The sequence below is a fragment of the Rissa tridactyla genome, chromosome 9 (assembly GCF_028500815.1).
Source record: "Rissa tridactyla isolate bRisTri1 chromosome 9, bRisTri1.patW.cur.20221130, whole genome shotgun sequence".
Taxonomy (NCBI): Eukaryota; Metazoa; Chordata; class Aves; order Charadriiformes; family Laridae; genus Rissa; species Rissa tridactyla.
This window is the reverse complement of record NC_071474.1, coordinates 23033461-23060714: the sequence shown is the minus strand read 5'-3', so window position 1 is coordinate 23060714 and position 27254 is coordinate 23033461. Positions and strand designations below refer to the sequence as shown.

Sequence of the window (27254 nt, the reverse complement as noted above, 5' to 3'; positions counted from 1 at the left end):
CCATAAAACGCTCTGCTCTGAGGAGGAGGGAGAGGCAAAACTCAATCCATTATTTATGCACATGCTAAAAAAAACCCTAGAAGATGCACTTTACCAGTACCCTTTATCCGTCAAGAACAATTTAGTCTCAGTAAGACTAACAAATAAACACGTCAGGAATACACATACCAGAATGACATGCAAGAGCAACTAAATCCAAATCCAAACCAGTTCCAAGATAACAGGAACCTGTTCCTGCTTGCTTTTTTCCAGAGCCTGTGGAAACGCTGTGCTTGTTGTATGTGTTCAGACTGGAAGGCATCCCTTCCTCCAAGGAGCAACTAACTTCCCAACTTCTCTGAAGCCTAACAGGCATTACCGATATTTAAAAAAGGAGTCACTCTTAGCTGGTAAAGTCTAAGGGGGAACATTTAGAGCTTACGTAAGAGATCCTCCTGCCACACAGCGTGCATTCATCCACTCTCACATTAATCCAGTAATAAACATTTCTTGCAGGTCTGAAGCAAAACGTGGCTGCATGCGAAGATGGCTGCTTACCTCTCCATGAGCTTCTCTTTATCCCAGTTGAAATGGCTAAGCAGTATTCGAGTGATAGTTGCTGGATTCTAGAGAAAGAAAAGAAAAATAATAAATACTTGAGTAACAGCTTGACCAAGTCGGTATACTGTTAGAACACCAAGCAGAGTTCTGAATAAGCAAATGGGGAAATTCATGCATCTGATAACATGTATTTTCTGCACATAACGAAATCTGATGTTAACTAACATACTGGGAAATCATTTGACTTGACAGATAGAAAAACTTTTTTAAAAGCTCTATAAAGCAAATGACTATATAAAATAAGAATACAGCTGAAGACTTAAGGAACAGGTTAGTCACTACCACAACAGACACCCATGTGCCAATATCTCCACGTCTGGCATGCTTACACAACGTAAACCCAGGATGTTCACAAAGTGCAGGAAGGGCTAACTGCCATCCATCCTATCCATTTTTGCCACACACTCCACACTATTTGCAGAACAAGGGTATTTCCTGTTTGTCCCAGCTCTGATCACCAAAACACTAAAAACCCTCCCAGAAAGTAACTGGCTGCCTGTGTAAGATGCCAGTGTCCTTTGAAGTCTCCAGATGTTCCCAAAACACTCCTAGATTCAGAAAATACTATGCAATTATACAACTAAGGAAAGAAATACAGCCTAGAAAGGCCAGAAATAGGACTGGAAATAAACGTTGGGTTTTCACTTGTACGCAAGTTTTTCTTCCAACTTAATCCGTATTAGCCAAGGTTCTGGTCATATGAGAAATGTAACAAACCACAGGGGTCCTCTGTTACACCCCAGATCTGTGTTTCACATCCCCAAATACAAACTATCTCAGCTCAGTTCAAAGACCACTTATGTACAAGGGAGGCAACAGCGAGTGCCCTGAGAAGCGGCTAGGCGTACTTTGCCATTTGACACCAAAATGGAAGTTTGCCTCAGGGCAGATTTTCAATGGACGCTCTGAAGCTGTTGAAAAGTAGGACATAAACAAGCAATGTGATTTTCTGAGCCCGCGGGCTATAGCTACAACTTGAAGCTGCCAAAATCCAATGCTGCCACCCAAAGCAGTGATCCCACCCCACCCCTACCCTCAGCCGCACACTTGCACCTCCTGCGCTCACCCACCCACATTAGTACAGCCATCTTATGCTGCAACACTGCAAATTACCGGCTCAGAAATTGATCTTTTTTCCTTTAAGTTGCTTTTCTTACTGAATCAGTTCCCCAATCTGTTTGGTCGCCTGACCAGGAGGGGACAAGCAGGACAGCATCTTTCAGCAGTGACACCAACAAAACATTCCCTGAAGGAAAGCCCTAGGGTCAAAGCGTAAGCACAGAGAACTAGTTTTGTGGTTTATACCATTAAAAAGTGACACTCCTCTCCCTCTGCAGTGGGATCTTACTCTTCTTATTAATGCCAGCACAGCTTCTTTAAGGCCAAATTAAGAATTTCTTCCAGCTTATAAAAAGCCCATGTGAACAAAAGCAGCTTTAGAAAGGTTAGACCAGATCCCTGATCCAGTCCATGTGGAGCCCCATAAACAGCTGAGACAGCAAATCTGCTACACAGCATGGGGCAGAAAACGGTATTGCCAAACACTCTGTATTGTGAAAACACAGCCCCAGTCCCCCTTTGAGCGAGTCTCCCAGGCAGTATGAATTCAAGCTCCTAACTGTAAGAACACAAGGAGGTGCCTGGCTGACAAGCACATGCAATTCCATTTTGGGGCACATTTACCCATTTCCTTGTGTCAGAGCAGTGATGGAGCAGCTCCAGGACAAGCTGGACTAGCTCACTGCTCTGATGGAGTTATTTTGGATGTCCCATCCCTGGAGGTGTTCAAGGCCAGGTTGGATGGGGCTTTGAGCAACCTGGTCTGGTGGGAGGTGTCCCTGCAAAGGGCAGGGGGGTTGGAACTAGGTGATCTTTAAGGTCCCTTCCAATCCAACCCATTCCATGATTCTATTTTACCCTCTCTTTATAGTTCTTGGCCAAAGCAGCAAGCTGATACACCTCGCTGTGCCATCACAATGTGGATACACCGAGTATATACCCAGAGGCAAGGGTGAGAGACCCTTCAGGCAACAGGATAGTCTTTGCACCTCCCTAGGAGACAAATGATAGGACAAGAGGAAACGGCCTCAAGTTGCACCAGGGAAGGCACATATTAGATATTAGGAAAAATTTCTACACGGAAAGGTTTATCAAAACATTGGAACAGGCTGCCCAGGGATGCAGTGGAATAGCCATCCCTGGAGGTATTTAGAAGATGGGTAGATGTGGTGCTGAGGGACATAGTTTAGTGATGGTTTTTGTCAGTATTAGGTTGATGGCTGGACTCGATCTGAAAGGTCCCTTCCAACACAGACAATCCTACGATTCTATGATGCTCTCCTTTCGCCCTGTCGGTGGGGCCAACCAGTGCTCTGCTTGGCCAACACTGCCAAGTTGCTGCAGCCACACAGGAACCAGGCTAAACCAGCATGGCACCCCATGAAAAGAAAAGAGAAAAAAAAAATTATGAAAAAGCTTTCCAACAGCACCAATCCCTGCTCCAGAGCCTCCGCCAGCACTGCAGACGGAGGGGAACAAGCAGCTGAACTGTCTGAAGTCAGCCCTGCCACCGAGGAGCTGTATGGGAATTGAAAGGTCTCCTTCACCAACAGGCTCCTCCAGCTTCAGGGTGGATGACTGCAGCCTTTTTCAGGGCTTTAGCTTTTGATCTTTCTAGGTTACTTTGCATTTGGGCCTCCACAACATCTCTTTTTGTTGTACTATCTGTACTATGTAGCAGTACCTAAAGCAGCTCCTAATACCTCACTTAAACATGCACGCTTCCTAGAGCAAATTAATCAAAGATGAAAATATACTTCAGGAAACAAACTGATCTTATCTCTAGATTTATCTTGGTTATGATATCAGCTCCTATAGCCAGTACAACTTTTATTTTTTAAAAAAATTTCCATGGTCCAGGACAAGTCTTGCATCAAACCGGGCTATCTCCTGCTGAACTCACCAGGCAGAGAGCACGGATAGGTTTCTCCATGCAATCCTTCCAGTACTCACATCCATAAAACACATTATTTCAACCCTGTCATGCTCTAGAATCACAAATGAGTTTCAGGTAGTAAAGCAAGAAGCTCTTCTCAAACATAAGGATTCGCCACTCGGACCAGAGATCTGCCGAAAGGGTGCACAAAGAATCAGTATTTTCTCAACTTCTCAAGCAACAGCATTACAAAAGCTTTAAACGAGCCTGAAGTCTTGTCCTACCTTCTGCTATAGCAGCCCACTTGGCCACTGTATTAAGACTTCTGGGAATACCTATTAATCACTTAATAGGCTAAGAGGCAACCAAGGTAGTGGTCTCTGTCTGAGTTTTTTTTCTTAAAGACGACAACAAGAGAGGTTCCCCCTTCATCGAAGGGTAAGTTATGCCTTATTCATAAGGAACTAAAGGGTCTGCAGTGGCTATGGAGTGCCACGAGGCAAACCCAGCAAATACTGCTCACCAAAGGACAAGTACCCATGAAGAACAAAAGGGTCTTGTTTCATCTGTGGCTTCTCCATTTTCCCAACAAAGTGGCACCACAGCTTTCCAAAACAAGTTTCCCTGGATCAGGCACACACACACCCCTCCCAAAGCATCCCAGCATCACAAAAAGCAAGCTGTTTTCCCACTGCAACGGCAGTGTACAAAACAGCACATTATTTAGGATGATACTTCAGAGACCAGCACTGTTGGCTCGGTATATTATAACACAAAGTGGGGGGTAGCTTTTAGTGGCTTGTCGGGCTTTAGCCTCCTCTAGCTACAGCAGTATTTGTTCAACAAGTTAATTTTAAATAAAAGAAACCACCAGCAGCATGGCAAGCTCCTAGCAGAATAGCTGGGTTGCCCACTTTCTCTGCTTGCCACTAGATCTGAGATCTAGTATTTACAATTTAACTAGTTGTTTGACCGATACAGAAGGCGAGGATTTGCCCTTGCTCGTACGTGGCGTGGCCAGCAATACGGCCTGAGCAGACATGGCACAGGGAGGCAGGCAGCACTAAGAGGCTTGGTTTGCATAATGTAAACCACAGTTAAATACAAATGCAAAAACCTCTGGCATTAAGGATTGTTCTAATTTAAGGCAAGGCACACCGACAAGGCACCGGATAACAGCTGCTCCGCATTAATTGCTTGCATGCGCACACTTACCTCGCAATTATTTGGGAGCAGCTAGGGAGGAGTGAATCACAGCATCTATCACAATGAGAGGGCAGCTGCTGCACAGCAGCTCTGTCCTGCAACTCGCTCATACGGGGTTCAAACAACACCACCAAAATAATTTGATGTTTTGACACCGGTTCTGTTACAGCCCCATATCAGCCTTGTCGCTGCCATAGGAGCCCTCAGCAATGACTCTGGATACTGGCTCTGCGCAGCGCCGTCAAAGTTAACAGAATATTTAACCACCACCAGATTACGCAGCACTGGTACGTTATCGTTTCTGTTCCAAAACTGGATGGGCTTCTCGACTGGCACCCAGGATTAGCGTCTACAACTCTTACACCACAAAGATTAGTTATGAACAGGCTATGATGCTGCTCAGACGGGATTTAATACTCAGGCTCGAAGCTGCAGCAGGGAGAAGTGTGCTTTTACAAAGGGTATTTGCTGGTTACAAAGAAAAATTGTAATACATAAAGCAACCAAAACCAGACGGCGAGCAAGGGAAAAAGCAAACATGTTCAAACGCTCCATTTTCCTCCAAATGTGGCTTTATGAAAGCTGAAACAGCAGAGCTAATTTACAACAGCCACCTATTCAATTTTACATGTCGAAGCCGAGGAAGATTGCCTGGAGCTCGGGGCAGCGAGCCTGTTGATAGCCAGATAGGAATGAAACCCAAGGAAAGCAGCCATTTTGTCGAAATTCTTGCTGTCACAACTATCTGCCTAACGAAACATTCATAATAAAGCCCTGCCTGGAGAGAGACACAGACAGTCCTTTGGCAGTGATTTTTTTTTTTTTTTTTTTTTAGGCTAACAAAGCAGCTAAGTCACAGATGTTCTTCAAACAGATCCCACTTCACCACCGCTTTTCACCAGAGGTGTTTTCATTTATTATCATTATCTATGTTGCCACACTCAGGCACACCAATGCAAGAGGGAGATACAGGGACAGTAAACCCTGCAAAGGCCTGGACTTCTCCAAAGCAGCATTATTAATCGAAATAAACCCCCTTCATTTAATAAAATTTAATTGAACTAGAAGCTTGGTCACTAGTATCAGCGTTAAATTCTTTTTGCTGTCAAAATAAGAAAGTATGAATTGGAAGGAGGAACCTGGATGCACTTAAATGCGTAACTGAATTATAAATTAAAGATTATTAGGACATTAGCTTAAATCAGAATTTCCAAGCAGCATAATTTGCTGAATGACAGTTTGCAGTACTTGATCTATACATGTCTTCATCCATCAAGAAAAGCTGCGCAGTTAATTCTTGCGGTTATTATCGACAAAAGCTTATTTTAGAGTTCAGCTTCTCATCACGCTCCTGTTTCAGTTTCAGCATTCAGTGCAGATAAAGACCATTTAAGAACAACTTAAGCTCCACTCTCCAGCCAGGTTCTTTCCACCTCCTTGAGATACGGTATTAATAAATTTTTTGTTTTCCCTCTTTCCATTTCATGGCTGGTTTTGTTTTCTAAACATGACAGCTTTAGCATGAAAAATGTTGAAATTAAAATTGCGGCATCAATTTCCCAATAGCAGCAGCTTTTTCAGACTCCGTACAGCAATACCAGTTTGATATTGCGTCCAGTTTGGTTTTCTACACAACTGCTTTCGCACTCGTGAATCAAAGTAGATGCTCCAGAAACATTGGCTTCGCCCAAGCTTCACACATCTGTAAATGGTTCAAACCTCAGCAACATCCAGTTATATTCCACAGGCGCATAAATAACACAAGACCATATTTGAATTCCCCTGCAGAAGGAAAACAACTGGTTTCAAGTTGGTTGAGAATAAAGAGTAAGAGTTTTGCTTGGTGGTGATGCAAACGCTGGTGAAGAGCCATCAAAAGAACAGGTCGGAAGCCTGTCTGAAACCAAGCAGCACAAACATTTGCTCCAGTAAAGCGTCATCTAGGGACAGCATGTCACACCACCACTGTAAATATTTAATCAGTCAAAAAGCCAGCCTTTGCCAAGAGGAGAGCACACCAAGTGGAAATCCCAGCTGCCCTTCGAGCATGTGCAGGATCAAACGGCATCTCCAAAGTTGTCACCATGCACGCCACACCATGGAAGGAAGCATTAATAAAATAATAACCAACACGTCACATGTTATGTTAGCAGGTAGAGTAAGAGCAACCTCACCATGGGAAGGTTTAAAAGATTTCTTGATAAATTAAGAGAGACTTCTGGCTTGCCTCAGCTGTAGCCCATCAGCACCCTGGAGACCAGCATCATCAGATGTGCTGCATGTTCTTCCCCACTCCTCTCCAGATGACTCCAGGTCATGGAGGTGGCATGCAGACAGGCATGCCCAAAACATCAAGACCGATAAAAACACGTAATACTCAATTGTATTAAGTGCCACCACCAAGCAGGAGCGGAAATCCCCAAAAGTCTTCAATTACTTGAAAATCCAACAGGTTTGCCCACTGACACTCCTTTCTGAAGAACAACAGCTCCTTCTCCACCCACAGCACAGAACAAGGGCAACCAACACAACAGACCAGAGACTGTACAGCTGCTTCCTACGTCAGGTAATAAAGTGGACACCAGCCGAAAATTCTGCAGTAACACCACTGCTCTTCTCCTGCATCTCCCCCAGCCCCATACAGATAACCTTAAACATAAACATACGGAGCAGAAAGTGTTTTAAATAAGCTTTTAGCCCAAATCACCTGACAGTAAGGCTGTGATCGTACCGTTTGCATTGTTTTGCAAGTGCACTACGTGACCTTCATTTCTGAAGATCCATTCGCATCTATTCTTTCAGGAGACAATTACAGGAAATCTTACAAGCACAAAAAACTCATTTCTAGCAGCTTAATAAAACTCCCAGGAACCAAATGCAGAAGGTGAGATCTAAGTGTTGCGTGCTTCCAGGATGTGATCTCCTAAAGAGGCTATCTTCAAACTTACTAGTTTTTGAACACCACTAACTGAGCACCCTGAGAAGCTGCTGGAAAACTTCTGTGTAATCTAATATTCCCTGGCTCGATTACAGAGAGACTGTAAGAGGGCTGCTAGGAGAAGAGGAGGACAGCAGCGAAACAGATCGTTCCACCACCACCCATCCATACCCTCCTCTGCCATCCCCTGAGGCCTTGGAGAGAATCACACCATGGTACATTTCTGCCATTAGCCATCTCATGGTTTATGGGGCCACTAAAACACCCACAGGTGAATCTGAGATCCTTCTCATCTTCCAAACACCTGTTATAAATAATAACAACAAAATCAGTACTAGTCAATCTTTATGCACCCACCGAGGATGTGATTTTTCCACCCTACAGCCCCACTGAAGCCACACTAAGTGACTTTTTTTGAATTACCCACTTGTGCTTCAACCAGATATTTACCTGTTTCCAGCTACTGGCATTTCCACACAATTCCGCATGAAGCCAGGCTACTTCCCTCTGGCATTGCCAGCCACTGCTGTCCTCCAGCTGGCATTTACCACCCCACTGTAACTTCCCATTAACACATGCACAGGCTTCAGCTTCAATGTTGATCATCTCCTTGGCTTCCTACATCTTTCTTCATCTCATTAACTTCCCTTCACACATCAGCTCTTAATTTTGAAAATTAAGTTTTACAGAATTACTGAGTTAGTACCATTACATGATGGCACCAAATGGCAGCTTGATATGATGATCTCAGTTCATAGTAACCTATCTGCACTTTACTGATTGTTTTTAGCTCTGATGAACATCCACTCTTTTAGCAGAGGAAGATAATAAAAAGCAACTTCGGAGAAAACTCTATTACTTGAATTAATTGGTTCAAGAGGCAGAAATGAAGCAGTCAGCTGCTTTACATTTTCTCTGAGCCTTTTGGAAAGTTTTCAGGTTAATGATTAGGAGCCACAACAAAGATCCATTGTCTAACTAAGCTTTTAAAATCAGAAAGGAAAAATAAATACTAAAGCAACAACTCCGTGATGAATTAGCCAATTTGGAAATGCAAAAACTGAATTCACACTGTAATACTTCTAAACAAAAGAAGATGGGATGGATTTGCCCTGTTGCTCAAGTGCGCTGGGTAGCACTGGCTCTCAGATGATTGCAGAAGCTCCACCACCAACTCAACACTAATTAAAAACTGCACACAGGCTACGATCAGGGAAGGTATTTTCCAATATTTCAGCTACACTTGCTTCCCTACCAGGAGATCTATGGTTTGATGACAGGATACAGAGAAATGTTAACCCATATTTTATACATTTAATTTGAAGAACATTCTAGCTTCTACTTCCTTTTGCTACAGTTCTGGAGTATAAAGTCAAACCTTTAAAGACCAAAGACCCATCACAGAGGCCCTGTGAATTCCAGCAAGTTTTGTTGCCGTACGCTCCTTGAGCACTATGGAACAGAAAGTCTCCAAATGTACACGCTTTCACAAACCACTTCTCACTTTTAATTCTTTTAGATTAAGGAGCACTATTGTTTTACTGCCCACAAAGGCAGTATCACCCAAAGTATTTCATTCCTCCTGGTGTCTCCCACCACAAGAAATCCCAATGTATGAGCAAAAGCTCAGCAAATCTGTGTAAGCAACACAAGCCACAGCTCTGGTTTCTGGAGTTGCCGCTGACATACTGAGAGAAGCGGAGTGGGAGCACATGGGTGCCAGAGTACGCTTCAGAATGGGTTTATTCAACCCATTGCCTCCCACTCATGAATTTGCAAAGACTTGCCTTAAAAAGAGTAGGAGAAGGTGATGGCACCATTTCCATATAATTCTTCCCATTTACTATTGCAGTAGCTCCTTAATATCTCCCCTTGCGGAGGCAGAAAACAGTACACAGCACTGCAGCTAGGCTGTGGATGGGGTGATATTAAAAGCCCCAAAAGAGTTTTGGCTATCCCGAACGTAAAGGACCTGCAGGTTCTTCCAGGTAGAGTCCAGGTCCCTGGTAATCACCAACTTCCTCCTCGTGCCGAATCTACAGTCAACATCCAGTGCCTCACAGCATTGCTTCTGGCAGGATGAGAAATCAATGAAACAAACAGATGACTATTTAGAAAAAACAGTAACAGACCTCTGTGTCCCGATCACAAACAACACATAGTCACCTTCCCTGGTCATCCATAACTACTCCTCGCACAAGCGGAGTCCACAAAGCACATTTTAGCCCCCTTCCTCTTGACTTTATACACCACTGCTCTTCCAGACCCCCAGGCTCTGTTATTCCCCTTCTATCATACACGACCCCAACCCTGTAAAAGTTCTCACCCCTCTACACTTCATTTTGACACACCAGGTAGTTACTGCACTGTTCCTATACACGTACCACAAAGGGATCCAGCTTCATCAAACAGGAAAACCATTGGATTTCCCCAGACCACAAGCATCCCCAAGCAGCAGCATTTCATGCTTTTAGTCCCACACGACGATCTCTCAGACCAACAGTCTCTAGAAGACCAGAAAAGATACACTGAACTGGTGCATCAAACTGGTCTCAAACCAGTATGACAACTCACTAGCGTGGGTCTTGAAGAAAATAGAGTATGTTGGTTCAAGAGGAATGCAAAAGCATGCTTTGCTACAGAAAGAAACAATGCTGAACAAAGGCAGAGGAGTTTAGTGACTGGGCAATACGTACCAAACCCCCTCGGTTTAGCCTAAGAGCAGAGGTTGATCAAAACCAGGTAAGAAATCTCCTCCCTTGCACAAGATTTTAGAGGCACTGAGGAAGACTCCAGAAACCCAGAAGGGCTTAGCTGTGCACCAACTCTATTCTTGTCTGTGACATAAAGTAACAGCTACTTGGATTATTATTTTACTTTGAAATAGGGCAGTAAAACATGCTTTTCAGAGCCTAATCCAAAGAAGCTGCATCCCATCGCCACCAGACCAAGAAAGAGCAGCTCAGAAGGGATCTGCTTCAGCAGCAATACAACCTCATGGAGCCGCTGGCTCCTGGGTCTGTCACTGCCCACTCGGTGATGGGAGCACGACTACTTGCACGGCTACAAATGAACCAGACAGAGAAGCTGACCCGGGTTAAGGGGGTTGCTGGTTTGTTACAACCCAGACCGGGATCGCCACGTGGCCAGACAGCCGAGTTGGCACAACTGGGACAACAGGGACTTGCTTCCAAGAAAATTGTTTGTGAAACCAGTCTGCAACAAGCCACGTGCCAGGCACATCAAAGTTGGGTCTTCCCACGTCAACAGACTCTCCAAATCATCTTGTCCCAAAGACTTTAAAGCATATGGGGAGGTATAATTCACAGTCAGAGGTCTCACACTTCTCCTCCATCATCCTACCAGCAACTTTAGCTTTCATCTCAGAAAGCAAAATCCAGAAAGACAGTTTCTCATCAAGAAGACAACTGCAACAGTTTGCCATCTTTCTTCCAAAAGCTTTCTGGATTTGCAAGACAGATCTCGAGGGAGGTGGCTGCTGAGGATTGAAGTCCAGCTCCTAAAAGGAACAGGACCTAGCCCTGTCTGTATCATCATTACAGTGTCTGGGGGCTACATTCAGCCAGGCTACCAAACATACGATTTTTGACAGTAAACTCTTGGAATACTGCCAATCTCTACAAAGATGTGTCCTCAATGTAACCAAGTCATGAGGCCAGCAAGACAGAAATACACTTTAGTCTTTTATTAGTCAATGTTGGAAAGACTAGAAGTGGCATATGTCAGGTCAGCTACCCATCAAGTTCATACAAGTAAAACAACTCAAAGCACTGCATTTGGGTTTCAGGGGAACGCTTTCCCCAGTGACTCAACTTCTGAATGAACTGTATATTGCGGGGAGAGTACAGGTCTGCCAATGGGAGCTACAGAAACTGTCCTGTTTGCAGGCAGAAACAGACAGTAAAGGAATAAAGCTGTAAGAGGAATGTTACTTTACAACTACTTTTTCCTTTAAATCATTTTATAGAAATCTGAGGTGTCTCAAAAAAGAAAAAAGCTTTCCCTCCTTTTCCTTCACTCAAATACATATCCGTAAATAATTTTACTCTTCCACCATAGCCAGCATTGTATACTGCCAGATTCTGATCCAGAACCAGATTCACCCATGGGGCTGTACCCATTTCATGGGTTCGATGTATCTGTCGGAAAGTGGCACTGCTCCTCCCCATCAGTAGCAGAACTGCTCTCCACGAGCTCTGGTCTCCAGCAGCTCAGGTAATTTAAGGAACAGGCCCACCCTGGACTGTGAACTACTTACTGGTCAGCAATAGCTGGGACTTTTCTGTGGATTTTGCGTGCCCTTTGGATAACAGAACTTCACTTTGGCTGCTTTAAGAACAAAGGCATCAACACATCAACAGGCACTGGATGGGCAGTAAGTCTTAGGAGGATGTTATTAGCAGATCAGTGGAGGTATCACAAGTCACACTTTACCTTAGCAAAAATATCTGTACCACACAAGAGTCATACAGCCCCACAGAATGGTTTAGAGAACCTGCTTTTTTTGAAGGCCCTTTTACATAAAGTATCTTACAGCACAATATACAAGAGCATACCGCATGCCTTTTTCAAAAAGGCCAAACTATCGCTTCATTCCTGAAGATCTGTTATCATGCCTCATTCATGAAGGTCTGCTGTAACAGAAAAATGCCTATTCCATTTAAAAAAAACCAACACACCTGCAAAGTCCTTCCTAGAAGAGTATCCTATAGTATTTCCTGATGTCAAAAGACTTTTCCCCTAGGATAACTTGAAGAAATAACGATACCATGGCATACTTGAAGTGTGTAGAAGCTGGGCAGACTCTGAAAGAATGAGAATTTTTTTTTTTTTGACATCACAGCAATACTGGGAAGGGTAAGTTCCCAATAACTTGTGTTCTTTTTCCATAGACAGTTTCCGTAGCAGGTCTGTCTGCAGGCTCAAACATGTGCCAAGAAAACAACCTCATTGATTTTCTGCATTAAGTTGTATAGTTCTCTGCAAAGGTCTCTCAAATTGTCCTTTTCTTGGTCTCAAAGGTCCTTCCAGATGATGCTTAAAGAAAGGCTGTCCTCTTTTTAGACAGGGTGCAAGCAGAGGATCAGACCCCAAGGATATTCAGCATAAATGTGTCTCTCAAATGCTGGTTAAGTCTCAAATTGCTGGGTGATCCGTCTCCCATCTGCTTTTGTTACTGGGCACTAATGGAGAACATCTATTCCACCACAGTATGCTCAAACACAAAGACAGGTAAGTTGTTTATCACAGAAGAAAGATATAATCCAGCCAAACTGTACATCACCTCAAGACAACTGCCATTGAATTGATTCCTCAAAATCAGTTGTTTCCAGGATTACCCCTGACCGTGAACAGCGTTACCCCATAGTGCACTGCCAGCACAAACACACGGTTCTTCTCACCCGGCTGTTATTGCAGTGCTTGATTACACAGTTTTCCTCTTCTGACAAGAATGAGAGCAAATGGACAGGCCACCTCCTGCAGCAGAAGCCAGAGCTCTCAGACTTGCAGGTACTTGGGGGGAAATACTCACTATACAAAAATCTTCAAGTAACATGTCTGTGCAGCCTGTGTCCTGCACCCTGACTTCTGCTTCAGAACATTATAATTAACATTTTCCAACAAATATACGGACAGGTAGAAGAAAATGGTAAGGCACGATAACTTCTTCCATGAGCACAATAAAGCAGCACCCACAAAAATCAGTAAGTTAAAGATCTACCATGAAAACTAAACAAAAGCCATCCCAATTAAAAGTTCCTCTTGTGGCAATGGCCAGGTTAGCTCAAATGCATTCTGACACATGGCCACTGGTGGCATGCAACAGTTAACCCCTTCAGAGTCAACATGACTGATGAGAAACAAAGGTTTTGCCGAGGAATTTTTAGCCAGTGGCACTTTACAACAGCATTAGAGAATTTTTATGGAGGAAAAAAAAAAAGTCCTTAACATTGTTCCATCTTATCTTTCTCCGCCGGGGCTCGGTTTGGTGAGCATCCAAGCACTGGGTATTTCTCTTCACTTCTCTGTCCCTTATCGCTTCCGATTTTGTCCCTTCCTCAAAGCAGCACCCACTTTTATGAACCAATCCCTCTCCAGCACATTTCACTTGGACAGAGAGGAAATTTTACCCACTCACTGAAGCAGCAACACACTCTATAGCACTTTAGGAAAGAAAAAGCCCACCTCCCTTGGGCTGACTTCATCTCCCCATCACTGCACAAAGGCCCTGAACTTGTTTACTGTCGCACATACCTGGCTAAATGAAGCACCTGGGTACACAATTCCATGCCATGTCACAGCAGTCAGTCATCATTCAGCACAGATTTAACGAGCATCCCCATTTAGCAATCCATCTCCACAACTGGATTCCAGTTCTTACCGCCACCACCTCATTTTCCAACAGCAGACCTTGCCCATGTCTCATCTCTGCATCATGCAGCAGAAAGACGGATGTCTTGCCAAATTGCAATGCAATACAAAACAGGAAGAGCTTAACCCTTTGAAGTATTTACCGGCAAGATATGTTTTGGACATACATGATGCCACCTTGACAAACAGTCAGTAAATTTACCCAAGTGATACCTATGCCTTGGTCTACAATCCTCAATCAAGTATGAAAAAGAAAAGGAATATATAATTTAGCCATCTTAACACTTTTAAGCTAGATAGGCTCAGGAAATCATTGCCAATACAGCAGTGTCTTGGGGGATGTAATCTCTGGCAAAAGCCCCAGAGCAGATGCGGTTAGAGCTTATATCACTTCCCTGCACAAAGCAGCTATACCTGCAGAAGCACTTTTTTCTGCTGGCAGAAGCTGCATCTGCACTAGGAAAATCTGCCAGCATCCTTTTCCCAACAAGTCTCTTCTAGCTCAGACCATTTTTTAATGATGACTTTGCAGTTTATTTACCATACTCCGCTCATTTAGTCTTACTTAGTTTTATAGCCAACAAAACAGAGCCCTGGCAAGATCCTATTTTATGAACCAAGATTTCCGCTACAAGAAGTAATTTTGCCTGTTTACACCCCAAAACTTTTTCCTCCGAGGGCTCGGCAGAAGCCACCTTTGAAGAAAGGATATTCTGGAGCCAGGAAGAGTTCATCAATTCTCTTGTTTGTTCTCATTCCCATCCTTTAACAAGATATACCTAAAATTGTAACTGCAGTCTCTAACTGCTGCAGGTACTTTTAACCAACTACCTGAGCTCCCTCGAGTTAAGAGAAAATACTCCGTTGGGATTCAATACAGAAATAACAAAACACAAGTCGTACAGTAGCAGGAGAGAACAGAAAACCTCCAACTTCTTCACCATTTTCTCATTTAAATAACAAAACATAAGTCATACAGCAGTGGGGAAGAATAGGAGACCTCCAACTTCTTCACCATTTTCTCATTTAAGGGCTTTAAAGACTTGCCTCTACACAAACCTGCACTCATTTAATCAGAAGTGTTTCTAAAGCAGTTGAGATAAACCAGAAGTGTGTCCAGCAGGCCCTCCGAAGCACCTGTAACATCTCCCTTTCTGTGGGGAATAGGAAACAAACCTGGACAAGCAATTTTGTATTTGATAGACTGTGCACCACCTGACAAGGATATTCCTTGTTGCTTTCCTGTTTAAATATTACTACCAATCATCTGACACTGGGCTTCTGCAAGAGAAAAAACCCACTTAATCAGTCCTGCTTTATAACTGATGTGAAGGCTAGAAATATGAATAATTACGCTAATGACTGACAGATAATTAGGTGCACTTAGAGGCACCCAGCCTCTTCCAAATCACAGCGCTGCCTGCCTGCAGAGATACCCTGGCAAGCGACAGCAGGACACGGGGCAGGGGAATTACGCTAGGGTACATAAGAATGATAGATATCCCAAACATCTCCAAGCACCCTCCCTCCAGATAGTTACAGGATCAGCCATCCCAGGCATCCCTGAAGACAGCTCCAAGGCTGTGCACTCTGTTCCCCTCCTAGAAGCTCTCACCCCAGCTAAAAAATAAGCATTGGATATACAAAGCTAGTTCCCAAACAGTAACCCCCAAAGTGGATTAACGACACAAAGTCGATGAGAGATTCAGAAATGACAAAAGCCATCCAAGCAGCAAGCATTTCACCAGGTTCTCAAGCATCATGCCAGTTTCCATACACTCTCTGAACCCATTTCCATACCTCAATACAGAATTCCCAGTTGAAGGCAAAGCATCTTAACTTCCTAAACTGCAATAGTCCAAGACTTGTATCACATTATACTCTATCTTTGCTGTTATACAGAACTACACTTGCATTTACTATCTATCAACTGTCATCAGCCAACATAAAAATACAGCGGAGTACATTTTCAAGTATTAATTTCAGCTCTCCTAACAATACAAATAAGGAAGTTTCCAACACATCATTTTACCAAGTAAAATAAAGTGAAGGGTTATTACAGAACATGCTGAGGCATATATAAACTATGTATAAATTGCAGAATACCACCCCAATTTGCTCAGATAGCCTTTCAGTCATCACAGAAGTATTAACAAACTACCAAAACAAAGACATCAGACACAGTTGTTCATCAGCTCTTCAAAGTACTTAGAAATTGTTACTTTATTTTCCTGTATGCATACTAGATGGCGTTCTACCTCAAAGACCTTCAACTTCACACAAAAGCAAACTTCCCATTAACAACATCTACTGGGGTCACTTATTCAGGTGAAGAGGAATGCAGAATGAGAACCCTCACTCTTCACTTTAAGATAAGGAATTACGGCCAGGGCTTACTAGAGCCTGCCAGAGCTCCCAGAAGAGAAATGACGCTGCTAACGTAGCATTGGGGTGTTCTTCTTATCTTTTCAATTAAAAGTTGCTGTTCAGCCTAGTTTTAATACTTATCAAGCAAAGCTCCGTCACTTCTGAGCACCTCCTCTGGAGTCAACCTTGGCAGGCCTCGTGAGGTTTCTCCTTTGGTTACCTCCTCGAGAGAAGGCTCTCCCACACAGTCTCCCATCTTCCCAGAAGAGGTCCTTAACTCCTCTTCTTTCCAAACCATGCCTTCCACCTCCCTGTTTCTCAGATCCCTGAGCCTGACTAGGATGGAGGTTATTAGGAGTTAACTTATTCTGAAGTTATTCTTCCCACACAGGAAAGCTCACTGCAAGGGAAACTGTTTACTTATGTGAATTTTCCTGTTTTCCCCTAATCCCTCTCCACATTTCTATCTGCCAGACAAAGGAATGCTGATTGCATTTGTATTTTATGACACAAGAACACAAGCAATCCAAAGCTACCAGCTGCAGAGGGGAATCACAGTTTTGAAAAACTACCCGGAGCTCTTTCAAAAGTTAAATGTGCACCTTTAGTTATACGTGCATCCAGAACAGGCCACGAAAACATTGTCTTCAGGTGTAGACACAAATGCATGTCTTTTGCTGACAGTACGGAGTTGAGCAATTCAACCACCATCACTTCGGCAAATGGAGCAAAGCAAGGGTCAAACAGTGGGCTGACTGATAAGAGTAGAGAGGAGGCACGTTTAATCAGAGTTCACTGATCCCATTCATTATTTGACCCTGCAAACAGCACGTGCCTACGCACCCCTGAATCTCAAAAAGCAGTGTTTGAGATGAGTATTACATACCCAAAGAAACCTAAAGCTTGAGTTTCTTTCAAGCCAAGCAGCAATGGGAGCCTACCGACAACAGCCCGTACTGCCTTAGCTCAGAAAAACCAAAGAGAAACCCTAAAAGGAAGTTACCCGGAACAAAGTACTTCACTACGCAGTAACTATTTCACCAGTTTCCACACACACAAAGCAGCACAGGAATGGTAAAATCAAGTGTCCTGCCGTGATTTTTACATAATGGACTTGCTCAAATACCAGTTACTTCCTCTGTGCCTCTGAAAAAGTTTTGCTAAGGTAAACTGGTCAAAATGCACCTTGCCAGCTTAGTACACTCACAGGGCTCACTCACCGCACTCCTTTGGAGGCTGGCCTAGCTTACTAATACCAGGCAGGAAGTGGAAACCTTCAGAACCACTTAAAATTTACATTTCTTTATCCTGGAAGAAAGTCTCTTCATGCCTTCTCCTTAGTAGGAATAGGCAGACATAAGTTTAAAAAAAATAAATCTTTGAACTAACACCCAAAGTCAGTTATTTTGCCAGTTGACTATTTTCAGGTGCAATTATACCGATTCTGCTGGTTCTACGTTTTTAGTGTACGTTCTCCACTTCAAGAGGGCTTTAACTGTGCCCAAACAGAACCCTTCCAAGCAGGAACTCCTACTTACCCACTGGAAAACAGAGTTTAGAGTCTGTATCCCTCATCTGGTGAAATAACACACAAAATATCACTCCACCAAGCACAGGCAATTTTTCTGAAGGGCTGTAAAGGCAATAAGCAAATACCCAAACCTTTAGTTTCCAACGTTGGGGATTACCTCCCTCCAGCTCCCAAATTCCTCAAATCACAAAGCAATCAAAGCTTGATCTTCTGTGAATTAACACGCACCCTTCCCCATGTGTAAAGGCATGTTCATGGTGTCCCAGAGTGTGGAGGGTGCCTCAGACCAGGAAGTCAGGCAGAGAATCGAGTAAGTCATAAGAAAAACCTTTTCTCCTTCATACTGTTACATTTCAGCCATGAGTACTTTCCCAGAAGACCTGTTCTTTGAAGCAGATGGCCAAGACAGGATCCTTGCACTGCTTGTCCCTGGAAACGAGAGGTGCTCTGGGATGTAAAAGTTTAAATCGAGGAAGATACAAAGCCAAGAATGCTTTAAAAAAAGGTTGGAAGGAAAGAACTTAATATGCCAGCAGGAACAAACGAGCACCAGCTAGAAACCATCAGTAGCTCAGAAAGCGAAGAAGCCAAGTTTTAGGTAGGTACATAGACCACCGCCCAGTTACTCCTAGATTATGGCCAAGAACCACCTGCTCACAGGGCTCTCAATTGTTCCCCTGTCCCCAGCAGCAGTATTTGGTTCCTCTTCCCAATATATACAGAGGAATACAACCTTTTGCCATCGCACAGACATGCTGGAGCCTGGCAACAAGGGGAGCCATACTCCATAACACGGTCACGGAGAAGCAGTGCTTGCCACCGAAGCTGTCTGGGCTTCACGCTTGTCCAAAGGGAGGACACCAAAGGGCTGCACGTATCCCTCCTAACCCAGTTCTTCCAGAGTTTTTTTCCTTCTCTATTAGGCAGTGGCAATGCCTACCAACTACGTGCCCCTGCAGCTCTCTAACACTGACCAAAACAGCTTGTCAAGACCAGTGGCAATGCCAAAAGGCACCACGATGGCCAGCACGCTTGCACAAAGTAAGCCAACATGTGCAGAAGCAGGTGGCTAAGCTACAAAGGGAAGAAGCAAATTTATTTTGAGAAGTATTTATACGGTTTATTAGCTTCTTCCTTGTTCCAAGTGACTCTGATACTGTTGAAAGTTTTCTACATAAGACTTCGGATCTGAAACAATCCCTGACATTTGGCTAAAGTTCTCAGTCTCTAAAAACAGACAAAAGACTTGACGCAGATAGCTGTGTTTGAGCATTATGTACGTAGAGTGGTTCGAACCCTCACCACAATGAGCTACTCTGAATTCCAACAATAATTACTCAGCAGTGCAACATCATGTAAACAAGGGACTTCTTTTGAAAGAGTGCTTGTAGTTATATGGACATTTCAAATTCTAAAATTTGTGAAGTACAAACACTACCAAACTAAGTTACACGTGAAACTCAACTACTGAGGAAGCATCGAACAGCAGATTTTCAAAGCATTCATTTAAACAGTATTTCCATCACAGCTCAAGATCAAAAGCTAAAATCAAGCTAAGGAATCAAACACAGGCCAGAAAAACTCAAAGTTTTCCAACCTTCTTAACAGCAAACACCTAGGACGATGAAGATATTTAAATGTTAGCAGAATTTTCACTATCAAATTAAAAAAGGGGTTTTCTTTTCCTCCAGCTCATGCAGAGTCAGTCACTTCCTCATCACGCTGGAGCCTCCTGCACTGATATCCTCCAGGAGCTCGTCAGGCCTCTCTCAAACATGCAGGCATCTGTATTCTGGGCTGCACTCAAATGCACCATTTGGCATTACTGAGTAGCTACAAACCCTCCGTGTGTGTTTTACAATAAATGAGGCTACAATTTTCTTGCAATTGCCGAAGCTACTGAATGACTTAATGAAATTCAGCAGCACTGTATGCCTATATATACACGCAATAGCCTCCAAACATTCTTTATGGCTGCCAATAACACAGCGTAGCCACCCAGAAACACAACAAAACATCACTTGCAGTATTTTTAGATCCCTTTAACTCCAAAAGTAATAGAAGTCCAGAAGACTGGAAGCATGACCCCGAACAGGTAAGCTGCAGGCTGAAACACAGGGAGAGGACTTTCAGCCTTCACAGTTACTTCCCCACGGGAAGTGACAGCTCTCATGACAGATTTTGGATTCTTTTCACTGTTACCAACCATTCAAAACAGCCTTTCCCAAGCAGAGGAACAAGCAGCTACGTTCTCCAGAAAGAAAAGGCTACTACAAATTATTTCTGTATGAAAACCTTGGCTCACTATTATAACACAAATGCAGTTTGGAGTTTAACATTCACTTCCTTGAATTGCTCTATTACACCTGACACCGAACAGCAGAACCACATTCTTGTTTATCTCATTCATGGAGTAAAGGGGAAGAGTGGTTATTTCAAAATAGAAAACTGAAAACAATTCAACAGGTGCCAAGGACACCTGGGGAGGTGCTGTACAGGGAGATACCCTTAACTTACAAGTGAACAGCATCACTTTGAACAAATGCTGAATTCTTCTAGGCCTCAGTTTTAATCACAAGAAGCAGAGACTATCAAACTGAAATTCTGTGCACCATGCTCCTAAATTTAATGTTGCTTGCCAAACAGTGCTAAGCAAGAAATGGGAAATATTTCTGAATAGACACTGGACTGCCCTGTACTTCTACATCACATCACAGGAACACAAAGAGCATCGGAGGTTTGAGTCTTATTTCCTATTATGAACTTTGACTCATGCAAGGCTAAAACTAAAGAGTCAGAGCTTGAGACAAGTATAAAAGTATAAGCCATAATTTCATTTTTAACTATGCTTTTAACATCCAGAAACAGCTATTGTTTCACATCAAGGACCACAAATGCTCCAGTCTCAATTATGACTTCTCTGTAGCACACCAGTTACCAATTTATAGCAGAAATACTACTTCTACTTTGCATAGCAAGTATGGTCCTGCTTGCTAAAATGAAACCCACAGGGAATAGCAATAACTGTATTTACTATTTTGTTTCTCACTTTCTGAAACAAATGTTTAAGAGAAGGTAAAAAACCAAAAGAGTGTTTTCAGTTTCACTTTGAAAACTTCCCCAATGCATACCAGTCCCCATCTGCATCCGCAAGGCCCCTGAGACAAGGCTGCCGTGTTGTGATTTTTGCAAAATTATGTTGAGACAAAAGAAACCAGCATCACCTTTTTTTTTTCACTCATGGCCAGCTATGACATTTACATTTGGCCTAACAGAAATCTAAAGCACTGAGCAAATGGGTCATTTAAGTACAAAGTTTAAATTACCCTGGAGACATAACAGATAGAACATGACTTTTCTACACGGTAACGCTGAAATTTATAATAATTTAAAAAAAAAACAACCAGTCTATTATATTCAGAATTATATGTCTTGGCAGCCAGGGAACAGATACGATGTCACTTCCAAAAGCCTCGCAGCGATCGCTTATACGAGATCTCAGGAATGCGTTGTCACAGAAAAGTTTACTCCATTCCTTGGAAATATTAAATGCATTCCTACTGTAATGAAACACCTTATAAAAGCCACATGACAGAAACACAAAGTTTAACAAAGCATTTCCTTCCAGCATCATAACATTTAGGGCCCCACCAAGAATATTATTATCAAATAAGTAACCACACAATAAGTTAGAGGCTTGCAGATCCACCTCGTGCAGGCAGCACAAGGGGACCCGAATGCAAGAAGCATCAGCCTGAAGTGCTGCCGCCCACAGACTCCTACCTAATGCTTGTCAAGCAGCTTCAAGTACTCCGAGTCTTCAAGATGTCATCTCTAACATTAAATACAGTTTTAAGCACGACCCCATATGACAGCAGCAATTCCCACTGCTCACTGGGAAGCCATTCCTATTTCAGACAATGCATTTGGGACACACTGCCCATAGCACAGAATTACACCAGCAGTGGGGAAATTTCCTGAGTTACGACTGGAAATTAGTACTTTTTGTCCAAAGCCACTGTTTAATAAGACCCCTTTTGCCAAGCAACAATGGGTTCGCACTTGCTGTAACAGAGCGCTATTTAAGGGCAGAGCTGCAGCATTCTGGGGGATATCTGCACTGCCTCGGCTCCGCCGGCCTCTCCAAAATGCCACTCCTCAACAGATTTAACAAATACAGCATTGTAACTTAGGAGTGGCCTGGGGTTTTGGCTTATTTTAACGGCAAAGCTTTTACCCAGCTAGGGCCTGACCTTACTTACAAAGAAGCCATCCAGCTTTGTCATCTAAACGAGAAACCAACATTCAGTACAAACGCTGTGATGTTGCACGTTACCTGTTCTGCTCTGAGGAACCTTATGTTAAACGCTACAGTAAAGAGAAAAGGTATTTTTGAGCTAGATTAACTTTTCTTGGATGCAGTGATGCCACCTCCTTCCAGAGAAAGTCCAGGTTTGAAGCTCGACACGCTCACAACCTCCGCGTCCAGGATCCTGCTCCCTGCTGCAGGGTGGGGAAAGAAAAAAAGAGAAGCTCAACTCCCTTTTCTGCATGTTTTAAAACATCAGCCACCTCAGAGCTCCACGCCAGTATTTTCAATGCCTCGCCATTACAAAGTGCAGAAAGAAGGAATATGGTCAGTGACATCACAATGATGTCATTGGAATGCTCCAGAAAAAGGTGATGGAAAAGGGGAAGCGAGCCCAACTTAGAAATACTGAAATGGCACAAGCTTGCAACAAGGCAAGGGGAACACTGGGCCAGAGACACACAGATCATCACATGCTCTATTCAGAGTAGAAATAAACATTCTATTCTAAACATTTTTCAAGTTTGTTTTCAGAAAATCTAGAGCAAAGATGGAAATAGCAATCCCATATAAAAGAGACATCACGATGGCAGAAAATTATTTGGACAAAAGTTCAGAGAGGAAGAATATGGGGGAAGATGTTCAACTGTCGGAAAATGCCTTTGAGAGGAGAAAGCCTTTTGTTCAACACCAACCCTGTGTCTAGGTTTTTACAGTTACTCGGCAAGTTATTTTGCCAGTGGTTGGAAAACCACCAGAAATCTGTCTGTTTACTTTAACAACTACAACTCAAAATAACATGTCAAATGATTCTCCATGTAATTATAGTGATATAACAGAAGTGATACTCTGGGCTGGGACTTTTAAACCCTACCTCAGACAATGGACAGCACAAGGTTAAGGGACTTATTCATACCCCTATTTTTGCATTCAAAGAGGAAAGAGAATTCTTGTTGTGCAGTACAGAGTCAAACCAGATTATGAGCATAAACGCTAAAGGCTTTGCAAAAATCAACATTAAACACCTGAAATCCTGCTTATGCACAGACAAGAAAGAGTAAACACAAAACATTATGAATATTTGAGTCATTCGTTCACTGCAAGTTCAGTGGTCTTAGAAGACCAAGCGATAAAAAAAGTAACAGCTTGGTGCTGAGTGGCCATCTTCAAGAGCCCAGTACACGCTACAGGGTGAATTACAGGCTCTCTAACCAGTAAATTCACCACAAGTTAGCTACTACTTCTGCAAAGTCTTCGGCAGATCAAATCCCTGTCCTGAGAAGCTCATGTCTTTCTTATACAGCATGTATTTGGAAATGAATAAAACGGATGGGAGAATAAATTTCGTTCAGTCCCTTCAACCACTATTACTATCAGCTAAAAGACTGTTCAAATGCAGTGTTTTAATACGGACAAAGGCCATTTAATACGGACAGTTATACCTGCCATGGCTCAGATATCTCCTTGCAGGCACTTCGTGGCTCACTGATACCTTTTCCTTTCACTGCTGCTGCAAAGATGATCAACTGAAAAAATGAAACCCTATTTATACATTGCTTCTGATCAGAAAACAGCAACTTCGCTGATTAGAGGGTGCAAGACCTACAGCTGAAGTTTTTGGGCACAGGGTACCTCTGCGTTACATCCTCACTTGAACAAACAAGTTCCCAAGCACTAAGAAATGTGCCTGCAGCCATCATCCTTTGAGACCACAAACCCAACGTAGATACACAGAGACCAAAGCCATCCAGTACTCGACTGGAACAAGTGAATCACAGCACTGCAACCGAGGATCCGCAGCAGGATCCTGAGCCAATGTGACTCCAGAAAAGGTTTACTGAACCAGAAAAGCAGCAACAGCAATCCTGGTTGGGCGCCAAAAGCAAGGAAATAAACAGAACAGAGCCCTGGAAGATTTCACCACCAGCAACAGAAGCTCGGATGAGCAAATACTGAGGCATCAACTGAATTCAGTTCACTTACCTCTGAACAGACTAGAAATCTGATGGCAGCAAGCTGGCATTTAAAAGCAATTCAGAGCAACTGAATGTTTTCCTACCCTCTTCTGACACATTCCAGGGCATAAGCTGATTTCAGATCCTGAGTTTACCCATGACATTCTGAAGAAACTGGCTTTCTGCACTCTGCTCTGTTAAACCACGAATAACTACTGCAAACCTAACACAAGGAACTAAAGCATAGGCAGCAGACACAGTGGTTCTGTGTAGGTGGTTTGCAAGGTTTCTGCAGAGCCCAACGCAGCCAAGTCCACAGCAGGGTCAGGCCTCCCACCACCACCTCAGGTACAGGAGCAGGAGAGGGATCTCCTGATCTATATCGACTTCTCTCCACTAGTTCTGCAACTCAGAGGTCAAGCACACAAGTCATACAGCTCAAGGGCAGTAAAAAAAGCAGGGGGGGAAAATGCAAAGACCAGAAAACAGGACTTCGGCTAAGAAATCACTTCATGAAGAACATGTAGGCAAGTCCACCGTGCCACCAGGTCTGGAAAATGCACGAGCAGCAATACTCACTACTCCTCACTGGCAGGAACTTTTCCACCACTTGGCTTACGCAAAGAAAGGACAAATGGTAGAAGCTGTTCAATACAATCAGTAGGGATCATGATTTTCACGGTTTTAGTCATTAAATACAGACTCACCACTTTAATCGGTACTTCAAAGAGTAAAAACTTTAAGTTACCAATTGTTTGCACGCCTACTTGCCATTTGTTTTCCTCCCTATATGAGGATCAATAACTGGTAGCAAAGAAACATCCGTACTTAACCATGAGATCTTCTTTAACTGCAGGGTAATCAGCTAATCTAGACAGACTCCTTTATTCAGCTTTACACATACAGCACTATTATTAAAGTCATAAACTTTAATTTGACTTAAGAAATGCCCTTCACTAATTTAGTAAGCAAATACTTTTACAGCTGTTTGCATCAAGCACCATATAAACTAGTGGGTTTACAGCACATAAAGCAACACTTGAAAGCTGCTGTTATAGAGACTGTAAAGCACAGAATAGTTGGGCAAAAGGATTCTCTCAAGTATCTCGTATTTAAATGGATTTATCAATGCTGGAAGTACACACAGCTAGCAAAACAACTGCTTTCTGGGCACCGTGTGTCCTTCAATATTTAATATCCATAGATTTCACTTTCTCACAGTATTCCTGTTTGTGTATTGGAAAAGGAGAAATATTTTGTATTTACTTGCTATAACCCGAAAAATATCAAGTAAACGGGAACAAAAGAAAACCCACGCACTCTGGTCACCTACAGAAAAAGGGAACAGCATCGGAAACTTTATGGTGAGCTGGAGCAAAACCTCGCCATAAACATTTAAAAGGGATGCGAAACAGTTCCAGTGGCTTAGTATTTTCCAAAAGCTCAAGAGCCAACAAATAAGACTCAGATATTTTCATCTGAAGACAGTAAACGTTGTTTTGAACTCGATTTCAATTTTTAAGCAGCACACTTAAAGACTGGGGGTAAAAAAAGTTATCGTTTGGAAGCGATTGCTCGAATCTCTCCTGGTCTGTGCTGGAAACGAACACGACGAGGTTCAGCTCCGTGAGCAGGAGCGTGTTTGTATGTGGTGAGGGGGGAAGGGAAGGGAGAACGCAGCAAAACCAGAGCGGTGCCTGGGCTGCCTCTCCTCGAATTCCAGAGCTCGCCATGGACCCACCGGCTTTCCCGAGGAACCGCAGGGGCTCAAACCGCCCCCCCGCCCAGCCAGCGTGAGGACGGAGAGGGAGAAAAGCAACACACGGGTTCCCTGGAAACCACACAAAGAACGAGGAGCCCTTTTAAAGCCCTGGGCCTCCTTCCCGACGCTTCCACGGCAGGAAGCAAGCTCCCGGCCTGCCCCGAGGGGCCTCCCCGGGGGAAGGGGGTGCCGAGGACCCCCCTTCTCCCCCCGAGGCGGGGCGAGAGGCTCCCTCTGAGCCTGCCGGGGGCTGTTTAGGCCGCGGGGGGGCCGGGTCCGGCGTCCCTCAGGCGAGGCCCGTTGGCGGCGAGGCCCGTTGGCGGCGCGGGCCTCCCTCCTCCTCTCCCCGTGTCGTTTCCCATCCCGGGGTCCCGGTGCCGGGAAGAGGGGGGGTCTCACCTGGATGACCTCGTTGACCTCGCGGATGCACTCCACCATGTGCTGCAGGATCTGCTCGGCCGTCAGCACCTCGTAGCGATAATCCTCCTCCTGCTCGGGGCCGCCGCCGCCGCCGGGGCCCGGCCCGCCGCCCAGGCCACCTCCACCGCCACCGCCGCCGGGGCCCAGCCCTCCCGTTTCACCGCCCAACAGCCCGTCGCGCTCCCCGCCGACGCGCAGCCCGGGCTCCACCAGCTCCACCTCGCCCAGGTCCAGGTTATCGTCGGGCTCGTCCTCCTCCTCGTCCTCCTCCGCGCCGCTGTCCTCGCTGCACTCCTCGTCCTCGTCGAACTCGTAGTTGTAACCCTCGTCCGAGTCCATGGCGAGGGCGCTGAAGAAGCGGCGGTGGCGGCGGGCCCCCGCCGGCCCCGCCGCGCCTCAGCCGCCGCCAACAAAGGGACGCGGCCGACCCGCTCCGTCACCGCGCGCCGCGCACGCACGGCACGTCACGCCGCGCCGCGTGACGCGCGGGGCGCCGCGCGTGCGCCGCCGCCGCCGCCATCTCCCCTCCGCCGCGCCGGGAGCCATCTTGAGTGCGCGACTAGCCGTCACCCCGCCGGCGCCATCTTGAGTGCGGCGCGGCGCCATGTTGAGTGTGGCAGGAGGAGGGGAGCGGGGGCAGTTTACTGGCTTTACCGGCTTCCCCCCCTGCTACCGACCCGAGCCTGGGTGCCACGGGGTGGCGGGGGCCTGTGGTGGAGGTTCGGGGGCGCAGAGCCCTCCTGAGGGCTTCTGTCAGCCCAGCGCGGAGGGAAGGCCCTCAGCGCTGCCTCAGTGTAAGGAGTGGTGCAAAGCTTGTGGGGAGCAACTTGTGAGGGAC

General features: G+C 44.5%; 1 protein-coding gene across 8 annotated transcripts in view; it reads right to left on the bottom strand.

Moving 5' to 3' along the window:
* Nucleotides 1-26876, bottom strand: part of ARIH1 (ariadne RBR E3 ubiquitin protein ligase 1) — a 63835-nt gene extending 36959 nt beyond the window's left edge. Inside the window, exons 1-4 of one of the 8 annotated variants that reach the window (XM_054215375.1) lie at nucleotides 26396-26478; nucleotides 10064-10185; nucleotides 9652-9750; nucleotides 538-605 (exon numbers count right to left, since the gene is read on the bottom strand). In XM_054215375.1, the coding sequence (XP_054071350.1) occupies nucleotides 538-605; nucleotides 9652-9750; nucleotides 10064-10084 (188 nt within the window). In that variant the 5' untranslated portion in view covers nucleotides 10085-10185; nucleotides 26396-26478. Of the gene's footprint in view, nucleotides 1-168; nucleotides 317-421; nucleotides 468-537; nucleotides 606-9466; nucleotides 9583-9651; nucleotides 9751-10063; nucleotides 10186-26395 lie in introns of those variants that run through there. The other 7 variants (XM_054215369.1, XM_054215370.1, XM_054215371.1 and 4 more) reach the window with 7 other exon arrangements.
* Nucleotides 26877-27254: the final 378 nt, after the last annotated feature.